Consider the following 26,794-nt stretch of genomic DNA (forward strand, 5'->3'; position numbering starts at 1 on the left):
CTTCACTGTTGGGAATTTTTTTTTTTTCCAAACATCATTCTGCCTGCCACTTTCATAATTTAAGCACAGCATGTCCGCAAATAACTGTGTTTATCTCTGCTTGTCCCCTCTGCTTGTCCCCTACCTATGAATGAACCGCCATCACAATTGCACAGCATTTACAGTGGCACCACCATCATTGCATCCACAACGCGAAAGCTAAAAATTGTACCTACTCTCTGCCCCGTCCCACTTACTGGACAGTATGGGAGAGATGTGGGGAAGAGGAGGAATGGGAGGTGGGGTGCTGTTTCTCAGCTGGCTGGGGCCAAAGGGCTCGGAGTGCGTCCGCTTGTGCAGGGGCCTGTTTGGAGGTGGCGGCGGGGGCTTGCGCCTGCCGCCAGGACCGTCCGCCGAGCCCGGAGACGCTGCCGAAAACACAAGAGGCGGAAGGGGGTCGTGAGTTGAAAACACTCGTCGTTTATCATTTCAAAGCACGCCCCCTCCCCAGTGCACAACGCACATGGTTCAGAGGTCAGCGTTTATTTTATTTTTTTGCAGCCAAATCAGTCCTCCAGTAAAATGTTACGATTGAGTTTGCTCACACAGTGAACAGTTCAAATGACCCTATGGTTATGAAAAATATATATGTCGCAAGGAGCATTGCTCATGGCTAATGCCTATTTGAGCAATGCACCTTGTGACCTGTGGTGGAAATTCCTTATTTCCATGGCAGGTGCGAGTCTATCCAAGAGACAATCATTGTTGACTTACCCACAAAGCCATTCCCATTCTATCCACCTTGGAGGGATAACGATGACGATGATGGGCTGAGTCAACCCTGAACCAAGATTTGAACTCACAACCTTCCAATTGCAAGCCACTCCCTCTATGGCTCAGCCACCTGGATGGCGATAACAAATATGTTAAATTATATTTAACAAAATCAGTTTTACATGGCGAAGTAGCCGCGTCCATGGTGACCGGGGACCCGTAAATATGTAATGAGATTGCAATTCACACCACAATTGTGTCCTAAACAAAGTAATATTTCAAAATGTAGACGTATCATAATACTGAGTACTGGACTGAGGAATAACAAGTGTAAAAAAAATGTAATGACTGCACTTATAAGCTAAATTATACTGTTATTTTCCATCCCTGAGTGTTGTTTTTTTTGTCCATTCCTAAAGGTGTGATTTTAAGACATTTATAACAAAAATAGATTACATTTTTTAGATTAAATGTTTTTTATATATGATTCAAAACCACCTGAGGCAACACATTGCAACGGGATGGTTTCTGGTATAAGAGCCATGGTTTTTCATATTCTCGCCATGCTTTGAAGGATCACAGGTCAAAGTATAAGCCAATTAAATAGTTGAGTTTACAAGGCAGCGCTGTTAATGGCAATGGTGATAAAATGTAATTGGTAACATGTGCAGTCTCGACTCTGCCTCAGTAGGGTTCACAGGTGTTGCTAATGATTAATAGAAAAGTTAATTTTGTAATTTTTCTTAATGAACTCCTGGTGGCGCCACCTTTTCATATAAAATTACAAAACAGTGCAGGACCTTGGCAAACATACTTCATAAGCAAGATTAGTCATCTTCTTGGTTCTTTCGGTAAAGTCACGTAGAAGGGAAATAATTAAATAATAAAAATAAAACATAATAAAATAATTCTCACGACGTTTCAGCCACAACGCAAGCAGCCGTCCTCAGGTGAAGAACAGGTCTGTCAAAAAGACAGACGCTGTCTGAAGAACAGGTCTGCCTGAAACAGACACTGTCTTTCCGACAGACCTGTTCTTCACCTGAGGACGGCTGCTTGCGTTGTGGCCGAAACGTCGTGAGAATATTTTATTATGTTTTATTTTTATTATTTTATTATTTCCCTTCTACGTGACTTTACCGAAAGAAGCAAGAAGATGAATTCCTGCAGTCACGAAAGCTTTAAATCGAAATACAAGATAAGTCAATTTACCTGCTGTGATACTAAATGCAATTTAACAATGCATTTTTTAAGTGAGGCCCAACACGTTTTTAGTTTTTTGTTTCGATAAGGTCTTCTCACCATTTACAGATTGGATTTCTCTGAGTTGAGTTGCACAGCGCTCTGAACCCATGCTGTGTTTGAACTGATGCTGCGTTTCAGCTGCCACCTTGTGGTGGCTGTGCTGAAGTGAATGTTGGCCGTCGGACACGTCAATGCCAGCGGGGATAATTGAAATCTTTTAGCAGTGTTGCGCATGTATGTATGTTGTAAGTAACTTCCTTCGCACCGTACCTAAACCAACTGATAATCGAAAGTGCCATCATATGGAAACTCGTTGACACGTCTTACAAATAAAGATCCATGCTCATCGTATAATCCACTTTGCTAAATATTGACGTGTTGTGAATTATCAGGGCTCGTTTAAATGATTTTATCTCCTGACAAAATATTTCTGAAACTCAATAATAAAGTTCTACGTAGCTATTACCCATTAAATTAGCATTTTAAAAATGTCCTTTGGAGTAATTGGTTCCATGACATCATAATTTACGCAATATACTCCTTATTTATTTATTTTGAGTGTAACTGGAAGCATGCGCGCTTTACTTAACTTTTTAGATTGTAACAATTAAAAGGACCCAAGTTGAGTGAAATGTAGCTTTAGAACTTTTGCTTGACCTCTTTATTTGTACTGGAAGTTCAAACAATCTACATGACACTGACATGGCGCTCAGCACTGCTCTTGTGTTTACTTTGTGGTCCTTCCCCCACACCTCTGATTAGCAGTTGGCTACGTACGGTGCAAAAGAAGTTCAACATACAAACATAAAATCGTGAAAATGTACACGTGATCACATCGTATCATGAACAATTATATCACGGCAACATGCCATGTCAGTCATGTGAACAGCTGGTACTCGTAATTGAATAAATGAACCTTATGGCGGGACCCCGGGGTGCAATAAGCCCCCGGTTTTCGCATAAACTGCGTTGTGACGTCATTGTATGTCTGTTGAAGGCGAACGATATGGCAATCTATTCCTCTTGATGAGCTCTACACGATGCGATAATCCGATTTTAGAAGTTTTGTTTCTTCTGCGCATTCGACCTCGCTGTGCTTGGATGACATGACAACAGAATGATCTGCACCAGGCGGGTCGCGACGTTTATGTGCGCGGCGGGACAGAGTCGCCAAATAGAGGGTGAGAGCTAGAGCAGAATGAACGGTATTTCTGTTTAAGTTTTCATTTGCCTTTAAAGTTTGTTTAACATCAGTGGTGGTACTATCCAATTGGGGACCCTAAGCATACAGTATTTGTGCCCCCCCCGCCCGTTTTAATTTAGAACATGCTATAGATGATAGAAGAAATATAGACAAGAGATAGAGACGTAGTGTGATAAGAGAAATGCAGACAAAAATAGGCATGCAGTGAGATGAGAAAAGAGATGCAGACAAGATATAGATGAGAGATTAATTTGGTGTATGTCAATTACGATGAAGAAAATATAGGTTGATTAGCATTTGAATTTGAGCTCATATTTGATGCACTAATTTATTTCATGAATTCAGGAACCCCTGGACTGATTGGGGCTCTCGATGCATTTGCTTGCTTCGCTTCGGCTGAGTGCCGTCGCTTTTTAACACCGACTGCCGTTGTACCCCACTTCGGTTCAGAATCAGAATCTTTATGTAGACTGGAGGAATCCGATGAGCTACGAAGCCCTTTTTCACAGATATCCAGTTTCTGCTTGTCTCCCCCCCGCCCCAACCCCCTCGACACTTTCAACGACGTCACGCTCCGTGGCTGCCAAAGAGTAACACCGCGAGAGTGCCGAGAAAGATTTCTGTCGCGAGTAAGCGAGCAATATTGAGAGAGCAGGCGAGGCCTGCTAGGGGGAGCGCCGTGCCTTTACCCATCGCTAGTTTTCTCGAGCCCCCCGGCGAGGACGGCGTGGGGATGTCGGCGACACGGCTCGCTGCGAGGACTGCGGGGGCGGCCGCGGTGTTCACGTCCTGAGTGCTGTATCCGGCAGGCAGGGTCAGCCTCCTCTTGGCAGCCTTTTGGCTCTCGTGCTCGGAGCTCACTTGGGACTGCCCTTGTGATGCAGCTGGTGGGTCGGATGTTTCGGGCGGGCTGGAGAAACGTAATAAACAAAAAAAATTAACCCGTAAAAACAAAGTTTTTCCACTATAAATCCTTTATATGCGTGGCATCGGTTTTATTTAATTATTCATTTCTGTTTTTTCTTGAGTAAGAGTTTCGTTTTTATCACATTGGTATTTTAAATTAAATATGAAAAAATGTTTTTCCTAAAAAGTGGAAAATTTTGGGGAAAAAATTCACGAAAATAAATTGTCACGCACAACGAGTCTGTGTGCAAAATGTCAGCTCGATTGGATCACGGGAAGTGGGTTAAAAAACGACCGAAAGATTTGCACGGTCCTAAGCAAGCAAGCGAACTTAATATAAAGGATTTAAAAACGAAGAGACCGCTGCGGCGGAATGAACGTCCCGTCGTCGATGGTCCGTCTCGCTCGTGCCGCGTGTCGTCGTTCGGGTATGGCCTCCCCGACGTTTCGCTCGCACGTGGCGCTTCGGGGAAAGTAAATGGCGAAGCGTCCGGCCCGCGCGGCGAAGCGTCAGGACATCGCGCTGGACAACGCCGCGGCACGATCGGCAAACGCACGCCGGAGAGCTATGCAGCACTACCGCAAAAAAAAAAAACCTACACAGTCTGTCTTTAATATAAAGGGAGTAATGGATTCAGAATGAGATATGTAATGGCCCAGGAACTACGTGCTTGATATTATACACATGGGGCAGTCAAATCGCCAGATTCATAAATAATACACTTTTCAATTAAATCACATACATTCTATGAAAGTGCATAAAGATAAGTCATACACTATAAAACAAAGTCTACATATTTTAAATGTTACAAACTACACATGCAGCATTTAACAGACCCAAGTCATTTTTACGTGAAGTATTATTGGGATTTTAATAATAAACAATGTTAATTAAAAAAAAAAGTATGTACAACCCTTCATCAACATGGATGTAGTCATCCCCATTCTGTGCCAGTTATGGAGACTACTTTGACTACACTTCTTCACCTTGAGGGTTGGTGAAGAGGGGAGTTCTAAAATCAGTTCATACATCACATGCCACGAGACGTTAGCTCTGGCCGTAAAGTGAACGCAGGCCAGCGGGTGTATAACACAATGCGTTAACCACTGTGCCAATGCTGCAGCATGTTCAATGCAAGATATAGTACTCGGCGAAAATTTATTTTTGTAGGCCTTGCCAGCATCCACAGACAATACAAATAGGTTTTCCTTTCGGGGTGTCCACCACGCCGTGCAGAGGAAATTTCTCCAAATGGTTCCAAACCACCCCACAACCGACCAACACCTATTATGGTTTGGAGGACTCGAGGCAAGATCAAATTATATACGAGGCAAAAAAAGACACGTATATTGACATGTAGATATACTCCAGAGCAGCCCGTGCTGCAGATAATGTGACGTAACAGCGGTGTTCGATTTACTGAAATGTAATGCTAGAAAAAAATGTGTTTTTACACGTTTTCTTTTAACTCACTCTGTTGTTGTTGTCGTTGTTGTGCTCAAATCTTGTAACTCAATTTTAACCCACTTCCCAAAGTGGTATCGACTGCAAACTTGGTATACTTATGTCATACTGATGGCAAAACTATATTCTATCATAAGAAATTAAAAAAATCGATATTTTAAAACATTCTTTTTTATATCTTATGTTTCGGCTTGGGTCTAATTGTCCACGGTCAACTGACGTTGGCTGTAATTGGCCACAGTCCCTTACGTTATGGCAAGCTTCGGGGCCACTTCCTAGAGTCGTGGAGTTCTGCCATTACTAGTACATTTCATAAAAGCGTATTTTTAATTAAAATATTACTTATTACATATTTCTTGTAGATAACGATGGACAAAAATCTTCAAGAGTCAAGATGGCGGCAACTACCCGCCGCAGATCAAAGCGTGGATATGACGAGACGAAAATGAACGAGTCTGAATGAAAGAACAGACGGAGATCATTTAATACATTACTCCGAGGCCGAAGGGCACTGAGAAAGGTCACAAATGGTAATTGGCTACGTATGTATATAATCAAATGACTGGGCAGCCCTGATTTGCAGGCCTGATAATATTTATGTGGGGGGAGGGGGAGAATTTGCACGCCCCTCACACCGACATTCAATAATTAAGAGTGGACTACATTTTAACCTCTTTCGTCAACTAGACCATGAGAATGAAGGAACACACACACAATGCCTTCGCTGAAATTCTACAAGTTGTTGTCAATGAGACGAAGATGAATAAAAGAAACATAAAATATCCATAATCAACGTTTTTGGGTTTAGATCGCGTTATTTATAAATGTGTCGTAACCCTCCACCACCCGACACGGCCAATCAGTAAAAAAGTGTCACGTTGACAAAAGACAAATAGTTCACTGCTTTAGCCCACCGGTGTGTTGAAGCGTGAAACCACAACATTTACAATTTGAGTATGACGTTTCGCTGGTAATTGCATCCAGCATCATCGGGCAATTCGCCAGAATGGTGAGGCTCTGCTCTGTCTCCCGTTCCTATATAGAGCAGCAGCAGCAGGGTGACGTCATCATTAACTCATTAACTCATCAGGTGCAACGATTTGAGGGGGGGTTATTGTAATTATATACTAGATTAGTAATCAGTTGTAAATGTTGTGGTTTCACGCTTCAACACACCGGTGGGCTAAAGTAGTGAACTATTTGTCTTTTGTCAACGTGACACTTTTTTACTGATTGGCCGTGTCGGGTGGTGGAGGGTTACGACACATTTATAAATAACGTGATCTAAACCCAAAAACGTTGATTATGAATAATATTGGTCGCGAAAGCCTGCCACGTGTTAAACAAACATAAAATATGCCAACTAAATTACCACCGCGTAACACTCACAAGATTTCACCCCATGTGACCTTTACCAGCCAAGATCACCTGATACTACTCAGCAGTGAGCGCTCAAATCAGCAGGCACCACTCGACTTAGTAATTGGCTATGTGTGTATATCAAAAATCTTAACTGACATCACTGATATAAACGTGTAAGATTCAGCCACCGCTCCACCGCGTGGTGACTTGCTGAGTGTTGATTGCTTATTGTCTGGTGGGCGTCTAGGGAGAAGGCAAAGCGCAGAGGTAAAAAGATATTTTTTATTCTGGGAGCTGCACTCACGGCTGAGCTCTGTTACCTTCTCATCGAGTTCGTCTTCGCTCTCACAAAGGTCATCCTTGTCGAGCTTCCAGTTGTACTCGACGGGCGTGCGAGGGTTGAACAAGCCCTTCTCCGCCAGGGTGAGCTGCGCACAGAAAGGGGCAAGCTTGGCTAAATAATGACAATAATGACAATAATAGAGTAATGATAAATTACTACATTTAGTAGGGATGCTGCAATGGTTCTAGATTTGAAGCTTTCGTGACTGCAAGGATTCATACTCTTTGGTTTTTTCGGTAAAGTCACGTAGGTAAAAAATAAAATAAATGAAAACAAATAAATTAAATCACGACGTTCCGGGCGCTTGTGTTGCAACAAGTAAATTAAATCACGACGTTTCGGGCGCTTGTGTTGCGCCCAAAACGTCGTGATTTAATTTAGTTTTCATTTATTTTATTTTATTTTTTAACTACGTGACTTTCCCGAAAAAACCAAAGAGTATGCTGCAATGGCTTAATGGTTAACACACTCGACTTGCAACCCAGAGGTTCGATTCCATCTGTGGGGGCACAGCAGCTGAAATAATGGGCAATTTTCTTAAATTGCATGCACAGACATACACAGACACAACTGAACGTATCGTCACAGGTCATCGGTCACCATCCCAGCGCGGATTAAAAAAAACGCCCGTCTGCCCGAGCACATCCGACAGCGTGGTGTTTCATGAACATTTCTCCCTTGTCGAGAAAGACGGACAAATAATTGATATCTCTATCACAGTCCAAATTGGTTGACATACTAAGCCCAAAATAAAAGGCGACTTCACTACTACCTTTGAAGTCTCCGAAATGTACGTCAGAATTTGTGGAACGGTCCCTTGTACAGGGTCATATAAAAACTATTGAGAACGGGTCTCTGTCCAACTTTAGCAAAATAACCACAGTCAACACTGCTTGCTTTTGTCCAAATGCCAAGTATAAACTTCCTGAAGAGATGCAGTCAAGACCATGAATTGGTGGTTTTAGGGATGAGGTATTTGAGCAGGTGCCAGACTTCTAGGATTCTGCTCATTACGGTTAATGGATCACAATCAAGGAAAGTGATAATTAAGCGTTGACGTAAGATGATGCAGAGGCACTGAACGTCTCACTGGAATTTGTGAAACTAGACACAATATAATTACCAGGTCTTCACACTGTGCATTATCCATTTGTTTGGCAATGTCCAGGGCAGTTTCTCCAGCTTCATTTGCTTTAAGACAACAAAGAAATAAAGCAATTAGAAAAAACAATTATACAGTTTTTTTTTTTACATCCAAGAAAGTTTCACTGAATCTCAAGACTCTTTTCAAGAGGTTCCTGCATGAGGATATCTGACCAATTGTTTGGCATTTGGAAGGAGATGAGAGTAAAAGAGAAACCACTTGAATTCAAGGGGCGAGCATTTAAAGCTTGGCACAGATAGTCTAAATTTTACTTGGCTGGGCTGCCATCTCCTGCATGGTTCACCGACCCTAATTTGCCAAGTGCTAGATAAGAGGCATGTGCCAATATGCTCGGCTAAAACATTTAGATGCACTAATATGTGACGATACGAAAGTAGATTTTTCTTTTTCTTCAGGACAACTTCCTACATCTTTCGCCACCGATGTTAACCATGGCCGGGTCTCAAATTCAGATCGCCGAGCCAATAGAGTGGTGCACCAACCACAGTGCCACTACTCCACCCCTCTATTCACGATGTCTGTTTTAAATTCATTAAAAGAAAAACAAGAAACCACATTGATTCTTACGGCAGTGAGGATGATGTGACAGCCGAGGAGATGAAAGGGATGAGAGTGGACCAACCTCTGGGGCATTACTCACACACGTGGAGAGCAGCTTTGCTCCGTAGCAGAAGCTTGAGGCACTCAGTGGCATTGTACCGGCTGCAGTAATGCAGCGCAGTGTTCCCATTCTCCGTCTGCTTGTTTACATTTCTACTGCACACACGGAATTTCAGAAGCCCCCTCTGAGCGACGCAAGAAGTGGCACTAGGGTGGCAAATAAACAGCAATGCTCGATGCCAATTGACAATCGTAACAATAGCACGATGTGTTTTCTTGTTTGTTCATGATGGTGTATCTCGCCTGCCTAATCGTTTCACGTGCAATGTGTGTGCACCTTTCAAGAAAAAACCTGACAAAATAAAAATGTTTTTGTCCATTAGGAATTTGGGTTATATTTTATAGCATAAATAAAAAGGCTCTCGTGCCAGTGCTATGTCTCACACACATGTCTATAGTCTGCCAATAGGGGGAGACGTTGTTCCGTGGTTTGTCCCATTTAAGTAATTCACAAGTATTTTTTTTACTTGGTAAATTTTACATTATGCTGCCACATGCACAGCCCACTCTTTCAAATAATGTCACGAGACCTTTAATGTCCACTTTAAGCAGAGGCCACATATTTATGGTTAATACACCCACAGCATTATAACCGGGGCGGCCTACAGCCGACAACCGCGAACCCTTTGGAGCAAGCGGCAAATGTGGTACCACTCAGCCACGCCACAGCCACACTCCGACTGTTGCGGATGCTGTTTTTGGCTGGGGTCTGTATCTCAGTCACATGCTCAATGAGTGAAGCCATTCCATACAATCATCACAAAATATAAATTTGCGTCATTGTGCCAGAGACCTATGCCAGGCTCGAACCAAGAACATTTGCAACAAGGGGCAAACGAGCGAACGCTCGCTCATGTGACGCCGTTGAAAGGCATTCAGCATCAAAGGAGGCCGCGTTAATGTTCAGTCGTTACCAGTTGAGGATGAGAAAGTCGACAAGGTGCAGAGAGCTCCTGTCTGACTGGCGGACGGCGAAGTGCAATGCAGTCTCCCCTTTCTCCTGTTCCGTAGGAAAATAAACATGGTTTAGGGTTACCTACTAGAAGATTAATTTATAAAAAAGCAAATATGGAAAAAGAGTTATAGCTTGTAAGTTAAAATCTATATTAGGGGGATGATAGTGTTCCTGAATAAAGTCCCCTTCATCCTCAATTCAGTCGTGGTGCCAGACCATTGGGGTCTCCCTTTCAATTAATAAAATACGAGTGAGATGACAGGAGAGACATTGCCAAGAGAGAGAAATGTAGTGAAGCAAGGCAAATGTAGACATAAGCAATGTAGTGAGATGAGAACAGAGATGCAAATAAATGACTGATCAAAGAGTGTAATTCACACCTTAAATTAATTTGACTTGCTAAGTTCAGTAGCATTTCAATTTGGGATGATACATCAAACACATTTTTTTGTTTAATTCATTAATCTAGGAACCCCTGGGCTCATTGGAGCCCTAAGCATGTTGTTGTTTATGCCTCGTGCCGCCACTGCAACGGTGCCACGTCAACCTGCACGTGCGCCGCATCGAGCGGCTCCAGCAGGTCCACCCCTTCGCTGTAGACCTCGATCAGCGCAAAGACGTCCTTGGCCACGAGGGCGGCGCACAGGGCGGCCGCCTTGTCCGCGCTGGACTGCGCGCTCCGCTTCGTGTACTTGCGCTCGATGTACTTGGCGGTGATGTAAGACCGCCGCTCGTTCCTGGGGAGAGCGACCGTCATTTAGACCGATGCGTTTGTGTTAAGTTTGTTGTCCTTCCCGCCCGCGCCTCCGTTAGCGCGGTTGGCTAACGTACGGTGCGAAAGAAGGTCAACGTACATGCGTGCGTTTGTTTGGTGGCGAGTCGGAGATCTGTTCAAATGCGAATTCGAAAGGTTGATGTAACAGAAGCACTTACATGTCGCTGTCGGCTGCTGGTTTGATATCACAGTCGGTCGGCAGGTTGCTCTCAAGAATTTCATTAAACCTGTAGTTGCCCACATTTCTAGCCAGCTGGGGGGGGGGGGGGGGGGGGGGAATTACAATACATCGTGATGAACATTGTAATATGACAGAATTAAATGTATGCTTCGTGGAAATTAAAGAATTAATCAACGAATTCGATCTGTTTAGAAGTTAGAGAGATTTACAAAAACATGAGGAAAGTAAAATGCAAAGGTCAACACGTTGAGTCCAATGTTCTTTCATTGTAACGTGACAGTATCTGCATAAATATTAAGTGATTACAATTTGGTTACCAAGAGTAGTAATAATGGACGTAATGTTTCACTTAGATTCATAATGATAATACTTTACAGCCATTATCTAATCCACTGCTGGATGAAGGCCTCCCCACGTCACTGCTGGACGCAGGCCTCTCCACCCCACGCCATGTCGGCCATGGGGAATTGTAAGAACATACTTCACCAGACTGGTCAATGCGGGATGGTGAAGAGGGGAGGCATAAAACCAGTACGATAAATACATCACTCGCCACTGACATTAGCCATAGCCGGGAATCAAACTCAGGTTACAGAGTTCATAGAGCAGTGCGTTAAATGTTGCACCGCAGTTTCCCCAGTTCATCTCTGTAGTTTTCACCTCTCATTCATGTCTGTAAACACGTTCATTCCTATTGCGGAGGTGATTCTACACACGGGAAAATAACTCTAATACACGAGTCACTTCATATGCCCAGGTTATGAATTCCAAACTTTGCATTAACACCACAAATATGTGGATGTTGGAGTGTCATGCCCCAAGAGAAAACGATTACTGGGTGAAACAATGCAACACACCGGACATGAGAGTTTACAAAAAGGCAAGAACTGACACTGTTTCTCGCAAAACTGGCAAAACCAGATTCCACACAGTGAACCAAGGCATACGGTTTTAGCCCACCGTTTGTCAGGGTCTATTGGCCACATTATACCAACCTCGATAAATCACCACGAGTGGGCAGAGGTCGCAACCGGGTACCCGATACCCGTACCCTACCCGATACCCGGCTACCCGTACCCGGCCAGTTACGGGTACCCGTTTGCGACCCTGGTGCGGCCGGGTACGGGTACCCGTTTGCGACCCTGGTGCGGCCGCGTACGGGTAGGCCGTGAGTCACTGGTTAGTAAACCGTTTGTCACTCATTTCCCAACGTCTTGTCTCTTCTCACAATTCAAGTTCCTAGAATCAACCCACCCGCGCCTACAACATGGCTTCATCCCAGAAGTCGCAATCGGGTACCCGATACCCGTACCCTACCTGATACCCGGCTACCCGTACCCAGCGGGGTATCGGGTAGGGTACGGGTACCCGTTTGCGGCCCTGGTGCGGCCGGGTACGGGTACGGGTAAGGAATCAAAACCCGTTTGCGACCTCTGACGAGTGGTAACATCTTCAGTGTTTCCCCTAGACAAACTACAGATAAAATAATACAACAGGCTACGTGTGTCTACATCGTGGATAATTTCTCTCAGTTAAGCGAGCAGCAAAAATGAAAATTTACATTTTGACAGCATGTTGATGCATCATCCCTTCAACCATTTGCTAAATGTTTCATGGAAACTGAATACGGAATCTACTACTGGATGAAAGTTACCCATGGGGTACACCACAACTGACCAGGATGGTCAGTGCGTGTTGGTGAACAGGGGAACAGAGGATCAATTCAAATATTACTGGACAACAATATTCGCCATGGACAGGAATCTTCCTCGGGTAACCATACTCATGAGGTATACTAACCACTGTGCCACCACGCCACCCACTACAATATAACCATAGAACTATAAACCATTTGTATTTTACCAAGTAAGACCCACCGAATTATTGACAGCCCAACGAAGTGGCTAATCACGTGGCAATGTACAGCAGCCAAATACTCTGAACGCGTGTTTCTAAATGTCGAGGTAAAAACCGGAGGACCCGAAGAAAAACCCACGCCCCCACGGGGAGAACACGCAAAGTCCAATTATACAGCAGGCGTCAGGGTTGGGATCGAACCCAGGTGAGGTAGTTAACATCGCCATCACGGCAGCCCAATATTTTAATGAAAACATATTGCGCAACTCAAACGTCCATGTTGTCTAACTTCTACATTTATACACTTCCCTTTGTATAAGCGAGTACAAATATGTTTGTAGGAGGAACACAAATTTGAGGCTATTGCTATCATAAATGTGAAAATTCTCATCTTGAATGACTTGGGACGAAGATCTCCTTCTCCAGTTTAACCTACAGAGGCTGTCATGCAAGTGCTTTTAGCAAGCACCTGTGAAGGCCAGCACGAATCATTAGGGGGCAGAGGTCGCAAACGGGTTTTGATTCCGTACCCGGCCGCACCAGGGTCGCAAATGGGTACCCGTACCCGGCCGGGTACGGGTACCCGTTCCCTACCCGTACCCGTGCCCTACCCGAAATGAGTGACAAACGGTTATTCACCAGTGACTCACGGCCTACCCGTACCCGTACCCGGCCGCACCAGGGTCGCAAACGGCTACCCGTACCCATACCCAGCCGGGTACGGGTAGCCGGGTATCGGGTAGGGTACGGGTATCGGGTACCCGGTTGCGACCTCTGTTAGGAGGTGGCATGGGTCGCACCACACCTGACCACTTTTGTCTCCCCAATGCTGATAAGTTTCACAAACCACACCAGGCACTCATTTAAGGCTGAGTCGACGTAGGGGAGGCACAGGACCGGTTAAGATATCACTCGGCCCTGATGTTAGCCATGGCCAGGAATCAAATCTCGGGATGCTGTGTTCGTAGGGCAAGTGCGATAGCCACTGCGCTGCCAATCCCCCCCCCACACACACACACTGACATTCACACACACAGACAACAACCGCCATTCGCCACTAAGTGGCGGTGACGTCACCACGGACATTCACACACAAACACACACTCTCTCTCTCTGTACTTCAACCGTGCGAGATGAGCAAGTGGACGTACCAGCAGTTCGGCCGTGCTCAGCACATCGAGGGTGATGGACTGGATGCGGGAGACGTGCACACCCATCTCGCGATGAATCCCCGAGCATTCGATGCATGTCAAGATGCCAAGGTTGGTCGCCAGCCAGCTGGGATCTGTCGGGCAGTAGGCACAGTCGTGATCCCTTTGCCAAATGGGTTTTCAATTTAAATATGAGAACGTAGGTGACAGCCTTACAGGGATGCTGCTCTCATGCTAGAAGCATGCAGACAGAGAACATCAAGGGCATGCCACGTGTACAGTTACAACAAAACCTATTCTTTCGTCACTGCTAAATATAATAGAATGCACTATCCGCTAGGACATACGGTTCAGAAACATGGTCATAAATAAAACTGAAACGTGCACAAGAAAAATTGAAATTACACCTATTCTTTGGGTCTTTCGGTAAAGTCACGTAGATAGGTAGAACCTATCTACGTGACTCAAAGAATATTCGTGACTCAAAGAATATTAATTCCTGCAGTCACGAAAGCTTTAAGTCCAGACGAAATAACAGAAAGACGAACACATTAATTAAAGATCATACGAAGGTTAACGACATGATTCAAATTGTAAAAAAAGTAAGTGGACTTGAACACGGCACATCGCTAAAAGGAATGATGGCCGATGGACAAAAATAAAGATAGAATGGCAGCTGAGGAATGGTATGTGTCCAAGGCTACATACACTAAGGAGGAGTGATTAAATCAGCTCATGCACACATGCTAGTTGGATTAGTACATTGCAGAATCATGATAAATGGCGACGGCTTGGGAGGGGTGTGCATCCAGCAGTGGATTAATCATGGCTGATGATGAATATACTGTACACACCTTACACAGAAAAGACGTACAGTTTTAAAATCAAAAACAGCTAATCTGCGTATCACAGTTTGGTAAACCGAAAATGGCAATGACGTAGCGAAATCTTTCAAGATCCCACAAATGCCAAATAAAAAACGCTTTTTCCATAACCTGTTCAGAAGAATATTTTTTTTTTCATGAGCACCATTGCCAAGCATTGCTAGGTGGACCTAATAATTAATGCATTTCTTCAGAAAAGCTTCGGAGATTTCTGAGGCCCTTTGGCATTGGAACATTTTCCCAATTCATTTAAATTCACGTTCACGACACATGGCGCACTCCAACAATAAACACACTGAGCCGAGTTACAGGCCTTGCACGTCCTTATTTACAGAGCTCATTGTTGGGATTTTCATAGCGTTGGCTGAACTTTTCTAAGAGTAAACATGCGAGGGGTGGGCAAAGAGGTGGGTATTCTGAATAAGAACCAAAGAGTATTCTGAATAAAATTGTAGAGTTTTTAAGCATGGGAATTGACCAGTCATCATCATCATCGCGATCCATGGGCAGATAGCCCCTCGGTGTCCAATGCACATGCAGTCATGTGTTTCCACATTCCTGGCCTAGAGTAGCTGAGGAAAAGCCAAGAATATAAGGGAGAGATGCTCAAAGACCCGCATAGAGACAATGCTTGGCAACCCACTTGCTGTACTTTTTCCAGGCCACATCAGCAGGCCATCAGATTGGGGAGTTTCAGAAATGTTCACGATCCTGACCTCCTAGTGCTAGATTACAGGCATGCATCACCATGTCCAACTAATACACTAGTTAATAATAATAATATTTACCTTCATACGGCGCTTTAATTCATCGGCAATTTAAACCACCTTACATCCTCATATCGAGGATGTAAGGGGCTCAATCGAGGATGTAAGGGGATCATCGCTCGTGGCAGCTGTGCCCGAGTGGCACAAGGCGACTCAGCACTTTACCGACAAGGGGGCATTAGTCTGCGGCGGGGGGGTGAGGGGGTAATGATTCATCTGTGTAATCCCATTTGGGTAATTTACGGGCTATTTACCAATTTTGGCAAATTTGGACCATAACGCTGGCACACAGTAGCCTCCTGATTTTTGAAATGCCATCACGGGACCTTTAACGTCCAAGGTTAATCGGAGAAAATGTTCCAATGAGAGAAGGATTGGGTGAGAACGAGGGGACGGAACAAAATGTCAACAGCACAGCAAGTGGCACATAGCCTGGCACCTGCTACGGAGCAATCGCAGCACGTGTCGTTCCCGGGCATGCTCTGCACTTCCAGGATGATGTCGCTCGTCAGCTCCTGCACACTGCTGATGTCCGCCCCATGCTCTCCCTTAAACGCGTTGTTCATGGCCTCCTCTTTGCTGTTGGTCAGCACCGAGACCCAACTGTGAAGAAAACAGTTTAACCCAACATTTTAATCATGGACTGATGGCAAAGACTGAACAGCCCGTACATGTAAACGGTTTCGGAATATACATATTTTAACGGGATGAAAATAACCGTATTTACTCAATTAGAAAATAAAACCTTACTGAAATGCATATTCTTGCGTACATATATAGCTGATAGTTCTCGAATTGAGAACACGAATATATATGAGCCGTCAGGAAACCAAACCTAAACCGCAATGGCACAAACCATGGCAGCTGATACGGGTACTTTATGATGCACAAATGGAAAATTAAATACCCCTCGGTGTGCGACTGTGGTCACCCAGAACAGACCACGGAACGTATAACGACTCAATACCCGATTCACACATATGGAGGCATCATCACAGCGATACACTCCGCTACTCCTGATGCAATTGTCTGGCTCAACCTCCTCAATACAAATTCATAATTGTGGAAGGAAACGATTTTAAAGAAAGATACCATTTTGAGAATGGCCTATTATAGATCTGCAAACTAGCAGTTACAATTTTAAATCTTTTATAGACGCTGCTTGCTCAACTTCACTGGAACAAACTCCCACTGCACATAAAACAATCACCTTCACAAACTTGCTTCAGATCCTCCTTTAAAACCCATCTCTTCTCCCTTGCTCATCCTACTCCTACTCCCTGCCCCCACCCCCACCTACAAGGGCTACCCCAACCCTTATAACTACCCCTATTACTACCCCAACCCCTATAACTACCCCAGCCCCTATCACTACCCCAACCCCTATCACCACCCCAACCCCTATCACTACCCCAACCCCTATCACTACCCCTATCACTACCCCAACCCCCACCCCAACCCCTATCACTACCCCAGCCCCTATCACTACCCCAGCCCCTATCACTACCCCTGTCACTACCCAACCCCTGTCACTACCCCAACCCCTATCACTACCCAACCCCTGTCACTACCCCAACCCCTATCACTACCCCAGCCCCTATCACTACCCCAACCCCTATCACTACACCAACCCCGATAACTACCCCAGCCCCTATCACGACCCCAATCCCTATCACTACCCCAACTCCTATCACTACCCCTATCACTACCCCTATCACTACCCCAGCTCCAATCACTACCCTAACCCCTATCACTACCCCAACCCCTATCACTACCCCTGCTGCTACTCCCAAACCCTGGCCCCCGGCTATGCCCACGCCTACCCCACACCCTCCCGCCTGTTCTCCTACCTGTCACCATCACTGCATCACCACTCTTACTAACCCCACTCTTTATCTGAACCACTATCATCTCATGGACAATTTTATGATTGATGTAAAGCACTTTGGAATAAGGCCCTTTATAAATCTATATATGTATTTATATATATTTTTCAAGAGGCACTATATTTAGTTACACTCCACCCACCCACCCACTTCACCACCCGGCACTGCACAGTGTGGTCAAGTTATCGGTGTTACTTTTGAGTGATAATTTCTCAAAAACCATTGTAAATCAATTTGTTTATATTTTGATGAACACTTTCGACAACACTGTACATTTTCTGAACGTGTAAGTGTGCAGGGACAGTTTGTTTCATCTTACACGGCGCATTCTCTTTCATCTTCCACTTGAAAATGGTATGTTCTGTTATCTGTGTAAAAAGACAACGTACAAAAATCATGAAAACACACTGAGTAACACCGTTTGCCTTTAAAAGCAACGGAGAATGAACATCACAAGTCATGAAGCCGTACTGCGAGAAAATTGTCATCTTCGCACTCACACGAGATCAAACTGAAGCACTTGCGATCTTCCGCACTCGGCTTCACTTGACAAGTCAGCAAGTTGAGCTTTGCTGGCTGGCGGTTGGCCTGCAAGATACCAAACGGTACATTTCAATGTTAACTTTTCGAAAAACCATTGGTTACTTTCCAACGTAAATAATATGGTCATACTCTTCGGTTCTTTCGGTAAAGTCACGTAGGTGAAAATAAAAATAAAAAATAACTAAATTAAATCACGACGTTTCGGAGGCAACACAAGCTTCCGTCATCAGGTGGGACAACCACAGCAAAAAAAAACTGAATTACTGTAGTGGGCAGTAAGCAAAAAAAAAACGGAATTACTGTAGTGGGCAGTAATTATGTTTTTTTGCTGTGGTTGTCCCACCTGATGACACAAGCTTGTGTTGCCTCCGAAACGTCGTGATTTAATTGAGTTTTTTTTTATTTTCACCTACATGACTTTACCGAAAGAACCAAAGAGTATGGATCCTTGCGGTCATGAAAACTTCAAATCTAGAATATGGTCATAATTCACCAATACAGTGAATTGTAACAATCGGTTTTACCCTCTGGCAAAAAAACAGGTTGTATTGCATTATATTTCTAAGTTTACTAGGTTTGTTTTCTCTTTCATTTGTACCTTATGATGATTGCATTAACAACACGTACTTTGTGGTGAACATGCAAACAAAAAACATGCTCTGATAATATATGCATTGTCTTTGAAACGGATTGGTCAACACCAGAGACAGCTTTCTTTTGAGCCTCGTCTCAAAGTGTTAGACCAGAGGACGCCAAAAAGGCGTACAGGATTCCTTAAAAAAGGATTATGTTTGGTGTTTTAACATCTTAACACAGCTGTTTTATTGCCAGAAAGGGTAAAAGCTATTGCTATCTTCTTGGTTCTTTCGGTAAAGTCACGTAGAAGGGAAGTAATAAAATAATAAAAATAAAACATAATAAAACAATTCTCACGACGTTTCGTCTGACTCTGTCGCCTCGACGGACCTGGTTTTCACCTGAAGACGGCTGCTTGCGTTGTGGCCGAAACGTCGTGAGAATTGTTTTATTATGTTTTATTTTTATTATTTTATTACTTCCCTTCTACGTGACTTTACCGAAAGAACCAAGAAGATGAATCCCTGCAGTCATGAAAGCTTTAAATCGAAAGCTATTGCTATATTTTCATACTGGCACGGAAGGTCCCATGTTACAGTGAATTGCACTATCTGTAGATTTATGTGCATGCATTGTGTCCATAAGACAATTATTCTAATCACCTGCACTTAGGCTGATAAGACAAGAGTAAAGGCAAATTAATTGATATAATCCGAGTTTTATCAGTGGATTGTGTCCCAAACATCCGGGCGGTGACGAACATCATCCAAATTGGTGGCTTCCACTCATAAGATTAAAATGCCAAATCCTTCCACTTTGTCAAGGGTTTCCCGCAACTCAGCAGAATAACCCAGAAATTTGTGACAGATTCTGTATCATCTGCGCTTATTTGTGGGTTTGACCCGACCCAAATCAACACGTATTTTGGTCTCCCAATTGCACGTCATGTATCATCTTATCAGAATCTTTATTTGTCCTGGAGAAATCTGGTGAGCTATGCAGCTCTTTTTCACAGATACCCAGTATAGGGGCGGTAACCACAAGTGGTGGAAAAGCAATCGTATTTTCGAAGTTTATTCATGCTTCATCGTGTGGCTATAAGGAGTAAAATGAATGGATAAGCACAAACCATAATATCCACCAATAGAGCTCTCAGAGCAAAGCAAATAAGAGGAGTTTTACATCATGCAATATAAACAATTGTATATATAACTTCCCGTACAAGTGTATCACAATGTATGGGGAAAACTACACTCACCACTCCATGGTATATGAGCAAAAATCCATTTCTGACATCACATTTTCTTTTCTGCCACACTTTCCGTATTCTAGAGAAAGAAAAAAAACATAAATGATACGAAGCAACGGCACAAAGTAAATACATTTAACAGGATGCCTTTTAATTAAAACACATTTTTATCATTCCCAAGATACACTCAACAATACGCTAGTGTGGAATCACCAGCTAGCATAGCGCAGTTGAGGCAGATAATGTTAATCCGCATTATAAACGAAATTCATTTTTAAGATGAGCATTACATAAGAGGATGGAGCGATGGTACGGTTGTTCGTGTACGATACTATGATCCAGGCAACCCGAGCTCGATTCCCTAGCCACTGATAACATCAGACCAAGAGGGAGCGACGTAAAAAAAAAGCAACAAACACCCCCTCCAACCCAGCTTAAATATACGCTGCCAAGCCTGGTGGTGCCCATTCAGATGCTGTCTTTCCGACAGACCTGTTCTTCACCTGAGGACGGCTGCTTGCGTTGTGGCCGAAACGTCGTGAGAATGATTTTATTATGTTTTATTTTTATTATTTTATTATTTCCCTTCTACGTGACTTTACCGAAAGAACCAAGAAGATGAACCTCTGGAGCTGCCACCACATTCACTTGCAATTGCTGTGGCAAGGATTGCCACTCAAGGATTGGCCTACCAAGTCATTCTAGGCGCTGCAAAAACCCACAGCTGACCTCGTAAGGCGCAAAATAAATGTCTTTCGAGACACACATGCCTATTGAGTGGTATCCATACCAGCCTTGCCCCTCCCCCTTCAACAATCCACACTGAACAGCATTATAAAGCACGCTCAAAGAAAACCCCAAAGAAAAACCCCTGAGGTCATCATCAAAACAGTGGGTTGTAAATTTACGATCGTGTTCCACAATGAACAATTACCCATCGCTCTTCTTCAGAAGGTGTCCACTCTTTTCATTGCCATGAGTTTTGTTTCCCTGCAGCTGATGCAGGCTGTAGACCGCCTGCAGCTTTCCAGCATCCTGAGCATAGAGGCAAATAGGACAGAGTGGCGGAGGTCATTTGGACAGTTTTCTTCGTAAAATGGTTTTCATATTAGGTGAAACTTAAATAATTTACGGATGTGCTCCAGATTTTAAGACCAATCTGAAAAAATCATAGAATCAGGCACAGACACAACATTTTGGAAGATCCAAATGATAATTTTTTGTTTCAGATTGACCTGAAAACCAGAAGAGATGTCACTATGATGTCACTTCTGCTGTATTCCTGCCAAACATTGTGTTACGTGGCAGAGTAATGTCACTTTTGTAGTCACGAAGGCATAAATATATGACAATGTAAACAATCCGAAAACAATCCATCCTTTCCCTTCAAAATAAGAAAATTACGACGATTCTTTATCCCAAATTCATCCGTACTATCAATGCATATTACAATCAAATCTTTCAGAAGATTTAAAGATACTGTAAGCACCATATTTAGCTGGATCTAACAGTGAGCTGAAACGTACACATTCATAACTGACACGAACACTGTTGTTGAGATTACAAAGAAATTATTTCCAACCTCCTTGCTCTCCACTTGAAGAGAATCCTTCAACTTGTCCTTCATGGCACACAGCTTCTTGCGCTCATCATCTTGCGCCTGCTTGATCTGGAACAGCAACAAGGGAACAATTTATGCAACAGCTGCGCATTCCACCAACACTGTGAATGAGCGTTTTTGAAATGAGCTCTTATAATAGGCCTGGCCTTCATCTCAGGCTGTGTGCTATTTCACCTGGCCGAGGGAATGCATGTCCTTTGTACTAAAAAAAAATAATACTAAACGAAACTAATAAAAAAAAGTACCAGGTAAGGCCCACTGAGCTATAAAGCCACAAAATAATAGCTCAACCAAAGGGGCTTATCATGTGGAAATGTATAGCAGCCAAATACTCCACACACGTTTCTAAACGTGGAGGGAAAAACCAGAGTACACGGAAAAAAATACACGTGACTACAGGAAAAACAAGATCGAACTCATGACCTCCTTTATCTTGTTGTTGCATGAATACAACTAGCATAGTACATACGCCTTCGGGTTTCAAACTGCAAGGTGCTCATTTCAGGCTGAGTCAACCTAGGGGAGGGCCAGCACCGTTTCAGATAATCATCACTGGTGGTGGCCGTGAATGGGAATCGAACTCGGGTCGCCAAGTTCGTAGCGCAGCACAATAACTATCACTACCGGCTTCCCATCCACATCCCTCTTCACCAACACGTAACTGGCATGCCTTGGGGAGGGCCTTTATCCAGTAGTGGATTCACAAAGTGCTGTACATAATAAATACACATTCTATACATGTATTATATAAATACATTGGTAACATGGCAAAGGGTGATAGAATGTAATGGTTCAATGTGCAGAGACTCGGATGTCAAAAACCCACCCACACGTTTATGCAAGAACAAAAAATTGTGGTTAGGGAAGTTTTGCACAGTGGGAGGGGGGTGGCGGGAGAGTTCCACTCCTAACTGAAAGTAAAAGCGACGTGCCTAGGACGTCTTGGCCTACTCGCATTACAACTTCCATGTTTTGTTTCATGAGCCACTTACATTTGTTAGTTCTGCGGTGAGGTCTTCAACTGAGCCTTTCAGACTCTCAACTATTTTTAAACTGTCCTGGAAAAAACTGTCAACAACAAATCGTAATCTTCACACAAAGCATCATACACGAATTCATGAGCGAGAAAAAAATGCGTAAAAAACAACAGTAATCATGGGTATTCTGTTAAGTAACATCTCCGTTTATATATAGTGTATATGTGGAAAACTGCGCTTTAAAATATAACAAATCCAAAAAGGCACCTGGAATGAGTGTGGTAGAGTTTGATCAAATGCTGAAGAAAATCGGCCCCTTTCTTGGATTGAATCTCATTCACTTTGATCAGATACTGTGGGAAACAACATCACATTAATGAAGGATGCAAAATGACGCGGTTGTCATTTGAAATCCACTTGATTTATAAAACAATCGGGCAATAATCAACATCAGCATTCCCACGCATAAAGGCTGGGTTGCGCTCATCTCCAGGGGGGAGTTCTAAGCTAGCGGTGACCATTCTATGTTCTTATGACAGGGACAAATTTATTCATGTGCAACAGTCACCATACCATCGGCCAGCCGCCGCATTGTTACTCTACCGTTGCTTCTATCATTGTTACTGTTCACTCGTTGATTCTTCCTACCATGCTGAGGATCCAATCTAGCAGACCGAATGCACTGTCTCACCCATAATGTTCTACCACCAGACCACAGAGGTCAACATACAATCTGGAACTTCTCCACTTTGGAATTTCCTCCTATCTTCTCTTTCACCCGAGTTCTTAATCTTGCACAATTGAAGAAACATCCTACAACCGACTGTTTTTCAAAAGTGCCGTTCGTTGCTGGCTGCTTGGCAATTTAGGCCTTTCGACTCGTACTCCGATAAGCATTGTTGGTCTACGTACAGTGCAAAAGAAGTTTGCCATATATATAATCAGCATCCGTGATAAAAATTATAACCGACAGACCAGTTCTGTTTAAAAAATTGTCCAGAGGACAGAAATGGCTCATGTGATAACAGCACACATCCTCTTGGGCAGGCAACTCAACAGCTGTGGTCCCCATTGCTCAACACACAGTCTTGCGTCGCTGCCACTTTGTGGGTGGAGAATTCTTATCAGAGGTAGACAAAGGACCCACCTCGCACATCTGCAGCTGCACAGCTTTCCGCTCACGCTCCATGTCCTCTTCCTTCTCTGTTTTGGACCTTGGGGTGTGTCACAACAAAAGAACACGTCACTCAGGCGGTCCACGATATCAGGATACCTTCGTTTTCTTTTCAACAGTTAAACGTATCGTGGGTATGGAAAAGATGTAATTCGCATAACTCACATTTTGGTTTCATAGTCCTTCCACGTTTTGTCAAATGATTTTTTAAGGTCCTGTAAAAAAGAAATATACAGGGCATCGTTTTCAGTGTGAAGCATCTATCATGAAAATTATCTAGGATTTAAGCTTTCGTAACTGCAGAAATTATACTCATTGGTTTTTTCGGTAAAGTCACGTGTGTAGAAATAAAATAAAATTTAAATAAATTAAATTAAAATAAATCACGACGTTTCGAACGCAACACAAGCGCTCATCATCAGGTGGAAATGGGGTGAAACACATAGCGAGGGAACACACAGGGAGACACCACGTACATAGCACATAGACAACGGCAAACTGCATGTAAGAAAACACAGACCTTAGAAACATAATCTGATGCAAACCAGTCAGCCAACAACACAGTTAGACACTAACCTGGTTGACCACGTATTTCAAAAGACTGCTAAATCTCTCGTGAGCATCATGAGAATGTTTATCTAGACTGGAAGAATCCGATGAGCCGTAAAGCTCTCTTTGGCAGATGTCGAGAAGGACAATACCACTGTGTGTAAGGTTACATTCAAGATCACTCACCCCCTTGACTTCCTTCAAGTCACCTTTCAGAAGAGTATCCAAGGAGAACACAATGACATTGTTTACTTGTCGGTTCTGAAATCAAGATGAAAAAAAAATACGAGTTTAACTTGGACCGAATAGCGATTTTGAGCACACATGAATATTCGCATGTGAGAAAATCACCCGGAATTCAACCGATCTCATCAGATCTTGGAAGACAAGCAGGCTTGTGCTCTGGATAGCGTTTGGATGGGAGACTACCATGCACTAGTTGTAGGCGTTGTGGGAAGTAGAGAGCAGTGCAATAAAAAACGAATGTTGTTCAGCACTCCAAACACCTCCACCAACATGCACTGACCATGTTGGTGAAGCATGGTTATATCATCCCTCATGGCCCATAGGGTCCTCATCCAGCAGAGGATAATAATAAAAAAACAATGGGCTGTACATAAACATTCGCTCGACAATGTATCAACGTAATTTTCATTCCAAGTAATAGTTCCCTAAGCAAAAAACCGGAAGCGGTGTTTGGTAATAAAACCGTTTCATTATTACTGTACTACACCTGTGCACAGGGCAGCAATAGTCATCACAGAACCACGCGATATGTGATGATGCCATGTTTCGTATTGGGCGTTTCCACATGAACTGCACTTGTGGTTCCACCCAGATTTTATTAAAATGTGCTCGGCAAGCGGTACCATGCTCTTCAGATGTGACGACAGCTCCTTTGTGTAGACGGAGAATTTGAGGAAAGCCGTGGCCAGGTGTGGTTCTTCCCTCTCCAAATAGTTGTTTCCAAACTTCTCCAGGTAATTGGAAAAGAGCTCCTCGTTTTCAACGTATGCTGAAAGGCAATACGCGCACGGCAAGGTTCACAACATATGAACCCATGTTGGTCTCTTTAATATAAAAATTATTGTTAAGTGAGACCTGTACATTTGCATGATCCGGCCAGATGGCAACGTGATACATGGAGCGTGCTGCTCAAAGTAGGAATGTTGTGGGTTCAAATCCTGATCAGCCCTACATGCCTCTGGAGTCGTTCAAACTAGATATGTTGCAGTAGTTGTATGATGGGATAGTGATTTTAAATTGCAGAATCATTATTATTACTGCTTACATTTTTTAAGTGGTTTTCATTCGAAGTAAATGAGGGTTTTGTTATTGAAACATTGCACTACAGTATTCATCAACGTGGTAAAAAGTAAAGCCTGAGCCGGCAGTGAGCAGCACACAATCAGATTGATTGTGAGTTCAAATCCTGGTTGTGGGTTGGCTAAAGCTGATCATTCCCGTGGGATAAATAAAACAGAGAACATATTTAGGAATGTGGAAATTGAACCACTGGATCAGGTCTATAAACAGCAGATGAACTGTGTACCCCATGCTCAATTAAACAGGAAAACTATTTCAATTCGCTAATATTTCCACATGCATACACACAATGGCGTGCATTTGGTTAGAGTAAATATGTGTAACCTTACAACGTTAACACATGTTCAGTCACGTGCATACTGTCAGTCAGCTGAATACCACTACGCACTAGTATACCAGTGATATAGCAGTCATCTGTTTTGGAAATATATATTCTTGGTTCTTTCGGTAAAGTCACGTAGAAGGGAAATAATAAAATAAAAAAATATATAAAACAATACAATTCTCACGACGTTTCGACTGCAACACAAGCAATCATCATCAGGTGTGAAATCCACAACAAAAAAATGTGAAAAAAAAATTAACTAAGCTCTGATTATAATTGTAATGAAGCAATCCTCTAAAATTGTGTTGAGTACTTTGTCCTGAGGTGCACATAGTCTTCACGTATTTCTTCATCTTCTGCAAGCACCCGCGATCGGTTTCCAGCGCCTGAGGAGACATTTGACATTAGGTTAGGGAGCAATCAATCAATAAATCATGCTGCTGTTTATTCAAAATGGATGCGATATCCCCGGCTACTGCCTTTTCGCAACAATGCGCACGCTTGCTCTAATTACGCTACGGACAACATTGAATTAACAAGCACGTGGCCTATGTTGGCAGATAATATGGGATTAATTAAACCCTCCAGGACTTAACAGGGAAGTGTGATGGCTGCACAAAGGAGATTGCATGGCAGTGCCAGTCCTCGCATTACGTCTGAACTCGTTGTGCTCAATTGTAATTACCGGACGAGTGCAATACGTGCGTATGAGTTACCTACTTTAGTTTAGCACGTACTGCAAGACAAGATGGATGTAAACTTGATTTGGAGCTTTCGTGACTGCAGGAATTACTCTTTGGTTCTTTCGGTAAAGTCACGGTAGAAAGAAAATAATAATTAGATAATAGCGTACGGCGTTTTGATTGCAACACAAGCAATCGCCATATGTTAGCCG

At 43.4% G+C, this 26,794-nt stretch overlaps 1 protein-coding gene across 1 annotated transcript in view; it reads right to left on the reverse strand.

The window, feature by feature from the left end:
- The window catches only part of LOC133344204 (arf-GAP with SH3 domain, ANK repeat and PH domain-containing protein 2-like), a 47,990-nt gene that overhangs the window by 11,061 nt on the left and 10,135 nt on the right, over positions 1-26,794 (reverse strand). Inside the window, 23 exon segments of the mRNA XM_061554248.1 lie at positions 237-407; positions 3,892-4,069; positions 4,071-4,112; positions 7,256-7,363; positions 8,402-8,469; positions 9,084-9,199; positions 10,018-10,103; positions 10,606-10,795; positions 10,992-11,086; positions 14,023-14,156; positions 16,113-16,276; positions 17,879-17,927; positions 18,060-18,147; positions 19,937-20,006; positions 20,862-20,962; positions 21,510-21,596; positions 22,541-22,616; positions 22,793-22,878; positions 23,673-23,739; positions 23,865-23,914; positions 24,435-24,509; positions 25,118-25,263; positions 26,213-26,285. Of these exon segments, the coding sequence (XP_061410232.1) occupies positions 237-407; positions 3,892-4,069; positions 4,071-4,112; positions 7,256-7,363; positions 8,402-8,469; positions 9,084-9,199; positions 10,018-10,103; positions 10,606-10,795; positions 10,992-11,086; positions 14,023-14,156; positions 16,113-16,276; positions 17,879-17,927; positions 18,060-18,147; positions 19,937-20,006; positions 20,862-20,962; positions 21,510-21,596; positions 22,541-22,616; positions 22,793-22,878; positions 23,673-23,739; positions 23,865-23,914; positions 24,435-24,509; positions 25,118-25,263; positions 26,213-26,285 (2,320 nt within the window).

This window comes from Lethenteron reissneri, chromosome 19 (genome assembly GCF_015708825.2).
Source record: "Lethenteron reissneri isolate LAM-NWPU_2019-01 chromosome 19, ASM1570882v1, whole genome shotgun sequence".
In the NCBI taxonomy this organism is placed as follows: domain Eukaryota; kingdom Metazoa; phylum Chordata; class Hyperoartia; order Petromyzontiformes; family Petromyzontidae; genus Lethenteron; species Lethenteron reissneri.